The 13400-nt window shown below is 52.4% G+C and overlaps 1 protein-coding gene across 1 annotated transcript in view; it reads left to right on the top strand.

The window, feature by feature from the left end:
• Nucleotides 1–13400, top strand: part of LOC121844084 (serine/threonine-protein kinase SMG1-like) — a 58962-nt gene that overhangs the window by 11528 nt on the left and 34034 nt on the right. The window contains exons 3-5 of the mRNA XM_042313963.1: nucleotides 3684–3839; nucleotides 4831–4967; nucleotides 8020–8078. Of these exons, the coding sequence (XP_042169897.1) occupies nucleotides 3684–3839; nucleotides 4831–4967; nucleotides 8020–8078 (352 nt within the window). The remainder of the gene's footprint in view (nucleotides 1–3683; nucleotides 3840–4830; nucleotides 4968–8019; nucleotides 8079–13400) is intronic.

The raw sequence follows: 13400 nt of genomic DNA, 5'->3' as shown, positions 1-13400 counted from the left end.
ACTGACTCAGTACCGGTGCCCCCCCTATAGCCTCCACACTGACTCAGTACCGGTACCCCCTGTATATAACCTCCACACTGACTCAGTACTGGTACCCCCTGTATATAACCTCCACACTGACTCGGTACCGGTGCCCCCTGTCTATAACCTCCACACTGACTCAGTACCGGTACCCCCTGTATATAACCTCCACACTGACTCAGTACCGGTACCCCCTGTATATAACCTCCACACTGACTCAGTACCGGTACCCCCTGTATATAACCTCCACATTGACTCAGTACCGGTACCCCCTGTATATAACCTCCACATTGACTCAGTACTGGTACCCCCTGTATATAACCTCCACACTGACTCAGTACTGGTACCCCTGTATATAACCTCCACACTGACTCAGTGCCGGTACCCCTGTATATAGCCTCCACACTGACTCAGTACCGGTACCCCCTGTATATAACCTCCACACTGACTCAGTACTGGTACCCCCTGTATATAACCTCCACATTGACTCAGTACTGGTACCCCTGTATATAACCTCCACACTGACTCAGTACTGGTACCCCTGTATATAACCTCCACACTGACTCAGTACCGGTACCCCCTGTATATAGCCTCCACACTGACTCAGTACCGGTACCCCCTGTATATAACCTCCACACTGACTCAGTACTGGTACCCCTGTATATAACCTCCACACTGACTCCTCCACACTGACTCAGTACTGGTACCCCTGTATATAACCTCCACACTGACTCAGTACTGGTACCCCCTGTATATAACCTCCACACTGACTCAGTACTGGTACCCCCTGTATATAACCTCCACACTGACTCAGTACTGGTACCCCCTGTACCTCCACACTGACTCAGTGTATATAACCTCCACACTGACTCAGTACTGGTACCCCCTGTATATAACCTCCACATTGACTCAGTACCGGTACCCCCTGTATATAACCTCCACATTGACTCAGTACCGGTACCCCCTGTATATAACCTCCACACTGACTCAGTACCGGTACCCCCCTCCACATACTCAGTAACCTCCACACTGACTCAGTGCCGGTACCCCCTGTATATAGTACACTGACTCAGTACCGGTACCCCTGTATATAACCTCCACACTGACTCAGTACCGGTCCACCCCCCCCTGTATATAACCTCCACACTGACTCAGTACCCCCCTGTATATAACCTCCACACTGACTCAGTACCGGTACCCCCTGTATATAGCCTCCACACTGACTCAGTTTATTGTATATAACCTCGTTGTTTATTGTATTTATTTTTTTACTTTTGTTTATTTGGTAAATCATTTCATTTCTTAACTCTTCTTGAACTGCACTGTTAGTTAAGGGCTTGTCAGTAAAGCATTTCCCTGTGAGGTCTACACTGTTGGTTAAGGGCTTGTCAGTAAAGCATTTCACTGTGAGGTCTACACTGTTGGTTAAGGGCTTGTCAGTAAAGCATTTCACTGTGAGGTCTACACTGTTGGTTAAGGGCTTGTCAGTAAAGCATTTCACTGTGAGGTCTACACTATTGGTTAAGGGCTTGTCAGTAAAGCATTTCACTGTGAGGTCTACACTGTTGGTTAAGGGCTTGTCAGTAAAGCATTTCACTGTGAGGTCTACACTGTTGGTTAAGGGCTTGTCAGTAAAGCATTTCACTGTGAGGTCTACACTTGTTGTATTCGGCGCATGTGATAAATCACATTTGATTTGATATACAGGTCGCTGCTTTAGACCAGGGCCCTATTTGTATTAGTGTATTTATTGTTGTGGTCACATTGTCCAGAGGTGAACCTGTAGTCATCATGTCATTGAACTGTAGACAACCCCTGTGTGTTCTGTGTAAATGACTTCTAAACTGGTCGTGGTGCCTTTTAGGAGTCATCCAGCTTCTCTCCCTCTTTCCTTCCTGGGTCCTCAGACTCACGTCGACTTAATGTTTCTGTGAAAGTGAAAGAGACTTCTCGTCTCTGTAGTGTCGTATCTGTCGCGGGCATCTGGAAGAAGGAAAGCACCGTGAATCCCCGGGTTCCCCCACAGATATCTGCCCTCGTGTTTAGAGAAGTCTGTGTCTCAAATGGCACCCTATTCCCTACGTAGTGCACTACTTTAGACCAGGACCCAATGGCACCCTATTCCCTATGTAGTGCACTACTTTATACCAGGACCCTGGGCACCCTATTCCCTATGTAGTGCCCTACTTTAGACCAGGGCCCAATAATGGCACCCTATTCCCTACGTAGTGCCCTACCTTCGACCAGGACCCAATGCCACCCTATTCTCACTATACTACTACTGCTACTTGGGGTTAGTGTTCCCTCACGGCCATATCTCCATATTACAACGCTTGTTAAAGGAAAACTGGCGGAAGTCCGAGCCTGACCACCTGTGTGTTAGCTACACCTGGAGTGTAGTTTAGTCAGATAGCTGTATGGATCTGTGCTAAACTGCTCCACTCTCCTCCTCTCCCCCCTGTCATGTGTTTCCCCCTCTCTCTCTCTCTCTCTCTCTCTCTCTCTCTCTCCACCACCCCCTCCTATCTCCTCTCCTCCACTCTCCTCCACCCCCTCCTCTCCTCCTCTCTCCACCCCTCCTCTCCTCTCCCCTGTCATGTGTTTCCCCCTCTCTCTCTCCTCCTCTCCCTCTGTCTCCCCTCCTCCTCTCTCTCTGTCTCCACCCTCTCCTCCTCCTCCTCTCTCTCTGTCTCCACCCTCTCCTCCTCCTCTCTCTCTGTCTCCACCCTCTCCTCCTCCTCTCTCTCTGTCTCCACCCTCTCCTCCTCCTCCTCTCTCTGTCTCCACCCTCTCCTCCTCCTCCTCTCCTGTCTCTCCTCCTCCTCCTCTCTCTCTGTCTCCTCCTCCTCCTCCTCTCTCTCTCTCTCCACCCTCTCCTCCTCCTCTCTCTCTGTCTCCACCCTCTCCTCCTCCTCCTCTCTCTCTGTCTCCACCCTCTCCTCCTCCTCCTCCTCTCTCTCTCTGTCTCCACCCTCTCCTCCTCCTCCTCTCTCTCTGTCTCCACCCTCTCCTCCTCCTCCTCTGTCTCCACCCTCTCCTCCTCCTCCTCTGTCTCCACCCTCTCCTCTCTTCCTCCTCTCTCTCTGTCTCCACCCTCTCGTCCTCCTCCTCTCTCTCTGTCTCCACCCTCTCCTCTCGTCCTCCTCCTCTCTCTCTGTCTCCACCCTCTCCTCTCCTCCTCCTCCTCTCTCTGTCTCCACCCTCTCCTCTCCTCCTCCTCCTCCTCTCTCTGTCTCCACCCTCTCCTCCTCCTCCTCTCTCTCTGTCTCCACCCTCTCCTCCTCCTCCTCTCTCTCTGTCTCCACCCTCTCCTCCTCCTCCTCTCTCTCTGTCTCCACCCTCTCCTCCTCCTCCTCTCTCTGTCTCCACCCTCTCCTCCTCCTCCTCTCTCTCTGTCTCCACCCTCTCCTCCTCCTCCTCTCTCTCTGTCTCCACCCTCTCCTCCTCCTCCTCTCTCTCTGTCTCCACCCTCTCCTCCTCCTCCTCCTCTCTCTCTGTCTCCACCCTCTCCTCCTCCTCCTCTCTCTCTCTCTGTCTCCACCCTCTCCTCCTCCTCCTCTCTCTCTGTCTCCACCCTCCTCCTCCTCCTCCTCTCTGTCTCCACCCTCCTCCTCCTCCTCCTCCTCTCTCTCTGTCTCTCTCTGTCTCTCCACCCCCTCCAGGAGGATATGAAGCTGCAGGAGGGTTCAGTGATGATACTTTTGGTTGGAAGTCGTTGGGGCAAGAGTTGAGGATCAACGATGCGACCGCCGATTTGACCACTTTTCAGCAGCATGGAAACCGTGCTTTAGCTTCTAAGGACATGAGGAAATCCCACGGTGAGTATACAGTCTACACCAGTTGCTGTCGTCAGACCTCCCCCCGTCTCCACCCTCCTCCTCTCTCTCTGGGGGCTGTCGTCAGACCTCTTCCCCCAGGGGCTGTCGTCAGACCTCTTCCCCCCGGGGCTGTCGTCAGACCTCTTCCCCCGGGGCTGTCGTCAGACCTCTTCCCCCGGGGCTGTCGTCGGACCTCTTCCCCCGGGGGTCTGTCGTCGGACCTCTTCCCCCCGGGGCCTGTCGTCAGACCTTTTCCCCCGGGGCCTGTCCTCAGACCTCTTCCCCGGGGCTGTCGTCAGACCTCTTCCCCCGGGGCTGTCGTCAGACCTCTTCCCCCCTCTGGGGCTGTCGTCGTCTCCACCCTCCTCCTCTCTCTCTCTGTCAGACCTCTTCCCCCCGGGGGCTGTCGTCAGACCTCTTCCCCCGGGGGCTGTCTCCCACCCTCCTCCTCTCTCTCTCTCTGTCAGACCTCTTCCCCCGGGGCTGTCGTCAGACCTCTTCCCCCCGGGGGCTGTCGTCAGACCTCTTCCCCCCGGGGGCTGTCGTCAGACCTCTTCCCCCCGGGGGCTGTCGTCAGACCTCTTCCCCCCGGGGGCTGTCGTCAGACCTCTTCCCCCCGGGGGCTGTCGTCAGACCTCTTCCCCCCGGGGGCTGTCGTTAGACCTCTTCCCCCCCGGGGGCTGTCGTCAGACCTCTCCCCAGTCTTAATACACCCGATTCACCTAGTCAAGGTCTTGATGATTAGTTGACCAGTTGAATCGGTTGCTGTGGAATAGATCACATCCCTGGAGCGTCTGGGGGTTCTGAGGATGGGTTTGGAAATCACTACTTGGTTCTCTTACATATAATGGCAAAATTGCTGAATTCTATTATCACCATTTTATCTCTCCATTCCCCTCTTTCAATCTCTTTCTCCATCTCTCTTTACATCCCACCCTCTCTCCCCTTTTCCTGTTCTTTCCATCCCTCTCTCTGTCCCCCCACCTTACAGACAGAGGGATGTCTCACTCTGATGAGTCTCGCCTGTCCAACCTCCTGCGTCGTGTGTCCCGTGAGGAGGACAGGGACCGTCGGCTGGCCACTGTCAGACAGCTCCGGGAGTTCATCACTCACTCGGACAACAAAGTGGTGAGGTCATCGATCATATCTACAGTTGAAGTGGGAAGTTTACATAAACTTAGGTTGGAGTCCATTAACTTGTTTTTCAACCACTCCACAAATGTCTTAAACTATAGTTTTGGCAAGTCTGTTAGGACATCAACTGTGTGCATGACACAAGTAATTTTTCCAACAATTGTTTAGACAGATTATTTCACTTATATTTCACTGTATCACAATTCCAGTGGGTCAGAAGTTTACATACACTAAGTTGTCTGTGCCTTTAAACAGCTTGGAAAATTCCAGAAAATGATGTCATGGCTTTAGAAGCTTCTGATAGGCTAATTGACATCATTTGAGTCAATTGGGGGTGTACCTGTGGATGTATTTCAAGGCCTACCTTCAAACTCAGTGCCTCTTTGCTTGACATCATGGGAAAATCAAAAGAAATCAGCCAAGACCTCAGAAAAAACATTGTTGACCTCCACAAGTCTGGTTCATCCTTGGGAGCAATTTCCAAACGCCTGAAGGTACCACGTTCATCTGTACAAACAATAGTACGCAAGTATAAACACCATGGGACCACGCAGCTGTCATACCGCTCAGGAAGGAGACGCATTCTGTCTCCTAGAGATGAACGTACTTTGGTGCGAAAAGTGCAAATCAATCCCAGAACAACAGCAAAGGACCTTGTGAAGATGCTGGAGGAAACAGGTAGAAAAGTATCTCTATCCACAGTAGAACGAGTCCTATATCGACATAACCTGAAAGGCCGCTCAGCAAGGAAGAAGCCACGGCTCCAAAACCACCATAAAAAAGCCAGACTACGGTTTGCAACTGCACATGGGGACCAAGATCGTACTTTTTGGAGAAATGTCCTCTGGTCTGATGAAACAAAAAAGAACTGTTTGGCCATAATGACCATCGTTATGTTTGGAGGGAAAAGGGGAGGGGCTTGCAAGCCGGATAACACCATCCCAACCGTGAAGCACAGGGGGTGGCAGCATCATGTTGTGGGGGTGCTTTGCTACAGGAGGGACTGGTGCACTTCACAAAATAGATGGCATCATGAGGTAGGAAAATGATGTGGATATATTGAAGCAACATCTCAAGACATCAGTCAGGAAGTTGAAGCTTGGTTGCAAATGGGTCTTCCAACTGGACAATGACCCCAAGCGTACTTCCAAAATTGTGGCAAAATGGCTTAAGGACAACAAAGTCAAGGTATTGGAGTGGCCATCACAAAGCCCTGACCTCAATCCTATAGAACATTTGTGGGCAGAACTGAAAAAGTGTGTGCGAGCAAGAAGACCTACAAACCTGACTCAGTTACACCAGCTCTGTCAGGAGGAATGGGACAAAATTCACCCAACTTATTGTGGGAAGCTTTTGGAAGGCTACCCGAAACATTTGACCCAAGTTAAACAATTTAAAGGCACAGCTACCAAATGCTAATTGAGTGTATGTAAACTTCTGACCCACTGGGAATGTGATGAATGAAATAAAATCTGAAATAAATCATTCTCTCTACTATTATTCTGACTTCACATTCTTAAAATGAAGTGGTGATCCTAACTGAACTAAGACATGGTATTTTTACAAGGAATAAATGTCAGGAATTGTGAAATATTGAGTTTATGTATTTGGCTCATGTGAACTTCCAACTTCAACTATCTATCTCTATCTATCTCTATCTATCTATCTGGGTAGTTTATCACTCACTCTGATGACATCAGTGGTGAGGTTGATCTGTCTGTTATTCAATCAATCGATTGACCCCAGTAAAGAGTAGTGCACTACTGTAGGCCCCCGAGTAGTGCACTACTGTGGGCCCCGGGTAGTGCACTACTGTGGGCCCCGGGTAGTGCACTACTGTGGGCCCCGGGTAGTGCACTACTGTGGGCCCCGGGTAGTGCACTACTGTGGGCCCCGGGTAGTGCACTACTGTGGGCCCCGGGTAGTGCACTACTGTGGGCCCCGGGTAGTGCACTACTGTGGGCCCCGGGTAGTGCACTACTGTGGGCCCCTGGTAGTGCACTACTGTGGGCCCCGGGTAGTGCACTACTGTGGGCCCGGGTAGTGCACTACTGTGGGCCCCGGGTAGTGCACTACTGTGGGCCCCGGGTAGTGCACTACTGTGGGCCCCGGGTAGTGCACTACTGTGGGCCCCGGGTAGTGCACTACTCTTGGCTGTGTTTAGACCGGGGGGGGCTGTGTTTAGTGGGGGTAGTGGTGGTGCAGCTCCACTGTAGAACTGTGTTCTCTTCCTGTTTGACACTGATTGTGTTCCTCTCTCTCGCCCTCCCCCTTCTCTCTCTCGCCCTCCCCCCTTCTCTCTCTCTCCCTCCCCCTTCTCTCTCTCGCCCCTACCCCTTCTCTCTCTCGCCCTACCCCTTCTCTCTCTCGCCCTACCCCTTCTCTCTCTCGCCCTACCCCTTCTCTCTCTCGCCCTACCCCTTCTCTCTCTCTCGCCCTACCCCTTCTCTCGCTCGCCCTACCCCTTCTCTCGCTCGCCCTACCCCTTCTCTCGCTCGCCCTACCCCTTCTCTCGCTCGCCCTACCCCTTCTCTCGCTCGCCCTACCCCTTCTCTCTCTCTCCCCTACCCCTTCTCTCTCTCGCCCTACCCCTTCTCTCTCTCGCCCTACCCCTTCTCTCTCTCGCCCTACCCCTTCTCTCTCTCGCCCTACCCCTTCTCTCTCTCGCCCTACCCCTTCTCTCTCTCGCCCTACCCCTTCTCTCTCTCGCCCTACCCCTTCTCTCTCTCTCGCCCTACCCCTTCTCTCTCTCGCCCTACCCCTTCTCTCTCTCTCGCCCTACCCCTTCTCTCTCTCTCGCCCTACCCCTTCTCTCTCTCTCTCGCCCTACCCCTTCTCTCTCTCTCTCGCCCTACCCCTTCTCTCTCTCTCTCGCCCTACCCCTTCTCTCTCTCGCCCTACCCCTTCTCTCTCTCGCCCTACCCCTTCTCTCTCTCGCCCTACCCCTTCTCTCTCTCGCCCTACCCCTTCTCTCTCTCTCGCCCTACCCCTTCTCTCTCTCTCGCCCTACCCCTTTTCTCTCTCTCACCCCCCTCTCTCCCACCAGGCCCTGGTGAAACAGTTGGATACGATCCTCAGTACCCTGAATGATATTTTGAATGAAAGGTAAGAGGAAGTTCCCAATCAGAGCCAAAGAGTCTCCATCTGAAATGGCGCCCTGTTCCCTGCACCCTGTTCCCTGCACCCTGTTCCCTGCACCCTGTTCCCTGCACCCTGTTCCCTGCACCCTGTTCCCTGCACCCTGTTCCCTGCACCCTGTTCCCTGCACCCTGTTCCCTGCACCCTGTTCCCTGCACCCTGTTCCCTGCACCTTGTTCCCTGCACCTTGTTCCCTGCACCCTGTTCCCTGCACCCTGTTCCCTGCACCCTGTTCCCTGCACCCTGTTCCCTGCACCCTGTTCCCTGCACCCTGTTCCCTGCACCCTGTTCCCTGCACCTTGTTCCCTGCACCCTGTTCCCTGCACCTTGTTCCCTGCACCCTGTTCCCTGCACCTTGTTCCCTGCACCCTGTTCCCTGCACCTTGTTCCCTGCACCCTGTTCCCTGCACCTTGTTCCCTGCACCCTGTTCCCTGCACCTTGTTCCCTGCACCTTGTTCCCTGCACCTTGTTCCCTGCACCTTGTTCCCTGCACCCTGTTCCCTGCACCTTGTTCCCTGCACCTTGTTCCCTGCACCTTGTTCCCTGCACCTTGTTCCCTGCACCTTGTTCCCTGCACCCTGTTCCCTGCACCTTGTTCCCTGCACCCTGTTCCCTGCACCTTGTTCCCTGCACCCTGTTCCCTGCACCTTGTTCCCTGCACCCTGTTCCCTGCACCTTGTTCCCTGCACCCTGTTCCCTGCACCTTGTTCCCTGCACCTTGTTCCCTGCACCTTGTTCCCTGCACCCTGTTCCCTGCACCCTGTTCCCTGCACCCTGTTCCCTGCACCCTGTTCCCTGCACCTTGTTCCCTGCACCTTGTTCCCTGCACCCTGTTCCCTGCACCTTGTTCCCTGCACCCTGTTCCCTGCACCTTGTTCCCTGCACCCTGTTCCCTGCACCTTGTTCCCTGCACCCTGTTCCCTGCACCTTGTTCCCTGCACCTTGTTCCCTGCACCTTGTTCCCTGCACCCTGTTCCCTGCACCTTGTTCCCTGCACCCTGTTCCCTGCACCCTGTTCCCTGCACCTTGTTCCCTGCACCTTGTTCCCTGCACCTTGTTCCCTGCACCTTGTTCCCTGTTCCCTGCACCCTGTTCCCTGCACCCTGTATAGTACAGTACTTCTGACCAGGTCATGTCTCTGGTCGTCATGTCTCTGGTCGTCATGTCTCTGGTCGTCATGTCTCTGGTCGTCATGTCTCTGGTCGTCATGTCTCTGGTCGTCATGTCTCTGGTCGTCATGTCTCTGGTCGTCATGTCTCTGGTCGTCATGTCTCTGGTCGTCGTGTCTCTGGTCGTCGTGTCTCTGGTCGTCGTGTCTCTGGTCGTCGTGTCTCTGGTCGTCGTGTCTCTGGTCGCGTGTCTCTGGTCGTCGTGTCTCTGGTCGTCGTTTCTCTGGTCGTCGTGTCTCTGGTCGTCGTGTCTCTGGTCGTCGTGTCTCTGGGCTTCGTGTCTCTGGGCTTCGTGTCTCTGGGCTTCGTGTCTCTGGGCTTCGTGTCTCTGGTCGTCGTGTCTCTGGTCGTCGTGTCTCTGGTCGTCGTGTCTCTGGTCGTCGTGTCTCTGGTCGTCGTGTCTCTGGTCGTCGTGTCTCTGGTCGTCGTGTCTCTGGTCGTCATGTCTCTGTGGTAGATGGAGTCAGATGCACTGGGCTTCATGTCTCTGGCCTTCATGTCTCTGTGGTAGAGGAGTCACTACAGTCCCTGGTTCGATTCCAGACTGTATCACAGCCGTCTAAGGCCCTCCATCTCAGTGGTAGAGGAGTCACTACAGACTCTGGTTCCATTCCAGACTGTATCACAGCAGTCTAAGGCCCTGCATCTCAGTACTAGAGGAGTCACTACAGTCCCTGGTTCGATTCCAGACTGTATCACAACGGTCTAAGGCCCTGCATCTCAGTTCTAGAGGAGTCACCACAGTCCCTGGTTCGATTCCAGACTATCACAGCCGTCTAAGGCCCTGCATTTCAGTACTAGAGGCGTCACTACAGTCCCTGGTTCGATTCCAGGCTGTGTCACAACTGGCCGTGATTGAGAGTCCCGTACGACGGGGCACAATTGGCCCAGCGTGGCCCAGGTTAGGGTTTAACCGGGGTGGGCCGTCATTGGGCCGTACGGCGGGGCCCAGCGTGGCCCAGGTCAGGGTTTAACCGGTTATAACAGACTAGACCGCTAGTATAACAGACTAGACCGCTAGTATAACAGACTAGACCGCTAGTATAACAGACTAGACCGCTAGTATAACAGACTAGACCGCTAGTATAACAGACTAGACCGCTAGTATAACAGACTAGACCGCTAGTATAACAGACTAGACCGCTAGTATAACAGACTAGACCGCTAGTATAACAGACTAGACAGCTAGTATAACAGACTAGACAGCTAGTATAACAGACTAGACAGCTAGTATAACAGACTAGACAGCTAGTATAACAGACTAGACAGCTAGTATAACAGACTGGTTAAGATGCTGCTAGTGGTATTATATAACAGACTAGACAGCTAGTATAACAGACTAGACGGCTAGTATAACAGACTAGACGGCTAGTATAACAGACTAGACGGCTAGTATAACAGACTAGACAGCTAGTATAACAGACTAGACGGCTAGTATAACAGACTAGATAGCTAGTATAACAGACTGGTTAAGATGCTGCTAGTAGTATTATATAACAGACTAGACGGCTAGTATAACAGACTAGACGGCTAGTATAACAGACCAGACGGCTAGTATAACAGACTAGACGGCTAGTATAACAGACTAGACGGCTAGTATAACAGACTAGACGGCTAGTATAACAGACTAGACAGCTAGTATCACAGACTAGACAGCTAGTGTAACAGACTAGACAGCTAGTATGACAGACCAGACCGCTAGTATAACAGACTAGACAGCTAGTATAACAGACTAGACAGCTAGTATAACAGTCTGGTTAAGATGCTGCTAGTGGTATTATATAACAGACTAGACAGCTAGTATAACAGACCAGACAGCTAGTATAACAGACCAGACAGCTAGTATAACAGACTAGACGGCTAGTGTAACAGACTAGACGGCTAGTGTAACAGACTAGACGGCTAGTGTAACAGACTAGACGGCTAGTGTAACAGACTAGACGGCTAGTGTAGCAGACTAGACGGCTAGTGTAGCAGACTAGACGGCTAGTGTAGCAGACTAGACGGCTAGTGTAGCAGACTAGACGGCTAGTGTAGCAGACTAGACGGCTAGTGTAGCAGACTAGACGGCTAGTGTAGCAGACTAGACGGCTAGTGTAGCAGACTAGACGGCTAGTGTAGCAGACTAGACGGCTAGTGTAGCAGACTAGACGGCTAGTGTAGCAGACTAGACGGCTAGTGTAGCAGACTAGACGGCTAGTGTAGCAGACTAGACGGCTAGTGTAGCAGACTAGACGGCTAGTGTAGCAGACTAGACGGCTAGTGTAGCAGACTAGACGGCTAGTGTAGCAGACTAGACGGCTAGTGTAGCAGACTAGACGGCTAGTGTAGCAGACTAGACGGCTAGTGTAGCAGACTAGACGGCTAGTGTAGCAGACTAGACGGCTAGTGTAGCAGACTAGACGGCTAGTGTAGCAGACTAGACGGCTAGTGTAGCAGACTAGACGGCTAGTGTAGCAGACGAGACGGCTAGTGTAGCAGACGAGACGGCTAGTGTAGCAGACGAGACGGCTAGTGTAGCAGACGAGACGGCTAGTGTAGCAGACGAGACGGCTAGTGTAGCAGACGAGACGGCTAGTGTAGCAGACGAGACGGCTAGTGTAGCAGACGAGACGGCTAGTGTAGCAGACGAGACGGCTAGTGTAGCAGACGAGACGGCTAGTGTAACAGACTGGTTAAGATGCTGCTAGTGGTATTATATAACAGACTAGACGGCTAGTGTAACAGACTAGACTGCTAGTGTAACAGACTAGACTGCTAGTGTAACAGACTAGACTGCTAGTGTAACAGACTAGACTGCTAGTGTAACAGACTAGACTGCTAGTGTAACAGACTAGACTGCTAGTATAACAGACTGGTTAAGATGCTGCTAGTGGTATTATATAACAGACTAGACAGCTAGTATAACAGACTAGACAGCTAGTATAACAGACTAGACAGCTAGTATAACAGACTAGACAGCTAGTGTAACAGACTAGACAGCTAGTGTAACAGACTAGACAGCTAGTGTAACAGACTAGACTGCTAGTGTAACAGACTAGACTGCTAGTGTAACAGACTAGACTGCTAGTGTAACAGACTAGACTGCTAGTGTAACAGACTAGACTGCTAGTGTAACAGACTAGACTGCTAGTATAACAGACTGGTTAAGATGCTGCTAGTGGTATTATATAACAGACTAGACAGCTAGTATAACAGACTAGACAGCTAGTGTAACAGACTAGACAGCTAGTGTAACAGACTAGACAGCTAGTGTAACAGACTAGACTGCTAGTGTAACAGACTAGACTGCTAGTGTAACAGACTAGACGGCTAGTGTGACAGACTAGACGGCTAGTGTGACAGACTAGACGGCTAGTGTGACAGACTAGACGGCTAGTGTGACAGACTAGACTGCTAGTGTGACAGACCAGACGGCTAGTGTGACAGACCAGACGGCTAGTGTGACAGACCAGACGGCTAGTGTGACAGACCAGACGGCTAGTGTGACAGACCAGACGGCTAGTGTGACAGACCAGACGGCTAGTGTGACAGACCAGACGGCTAGTGTGACAGACCAGACGGCTAGTGTGACAGACCAGACGGCTAGTGTGACAGACCAGACGGCTAGTGTGACAGACCAGACGGCTAGTGTGACAGACCAGACGGCTAGTGTGACAGACCAGACGGCTAGTGTGACAGACCAGACGGCTAGTGTGACAGACCAGACGGCTAGTGTGACAGACCAGACGGCTAGTGTGACAGACCAGACGGCTAGTGTGACAGACCAGACGGCTAGTGTGACAGACCAGACGGCTAGTGTGACAGACCAGACGGCTAGTGTGACAGACCAGACGGCTAGTGTGACAGACCAGACGGCTAGTGTGACAGACCAGACGGCTAGTGTGACAGACCAGACGGCTAGTGTGACAGACCAGACGGCTAGTGTGACAGACCAGACGGCTAGTGTGACAGACCAGACGGCTAGTGTGACAGACCAGACGGCTAGTGTGACAGACCAGACGGCTAGTGTGACAGACCAGACGGCTAGTGTGACAGACCAGACGGCTAGTGTGACAGACCAGACGGCTAGTGTGACAGACCAGACGGCTAGTGTGACAGACCAGACGGCTAGTGTGA

This window comes from Oncorhynchus tshawytscha, unplaced genomic scaffold (genome assembly GCF_018296145.1).
Source record: "Oncorhynchus tshawytscha isolate Ot180627B unplaced genomic scaffold, Otsh_v2.0 Un_contig_4669_pilon_pilon, whole genome shotgun sequence".
Classification (NCBI taxonomy): domain Eukaryota; kingdom Metazoa; phylum Chordata; class Actinopteri; order Salmoniformes; family Salmonidae; genus Oncorhynchus; species Oncorhynchus tshawytscha.
The sequence above is the reverse complement of the archived record's forward strand: the minus strand, read 5'-3'. Positions and strand labels throughout refer to the sequence as shown.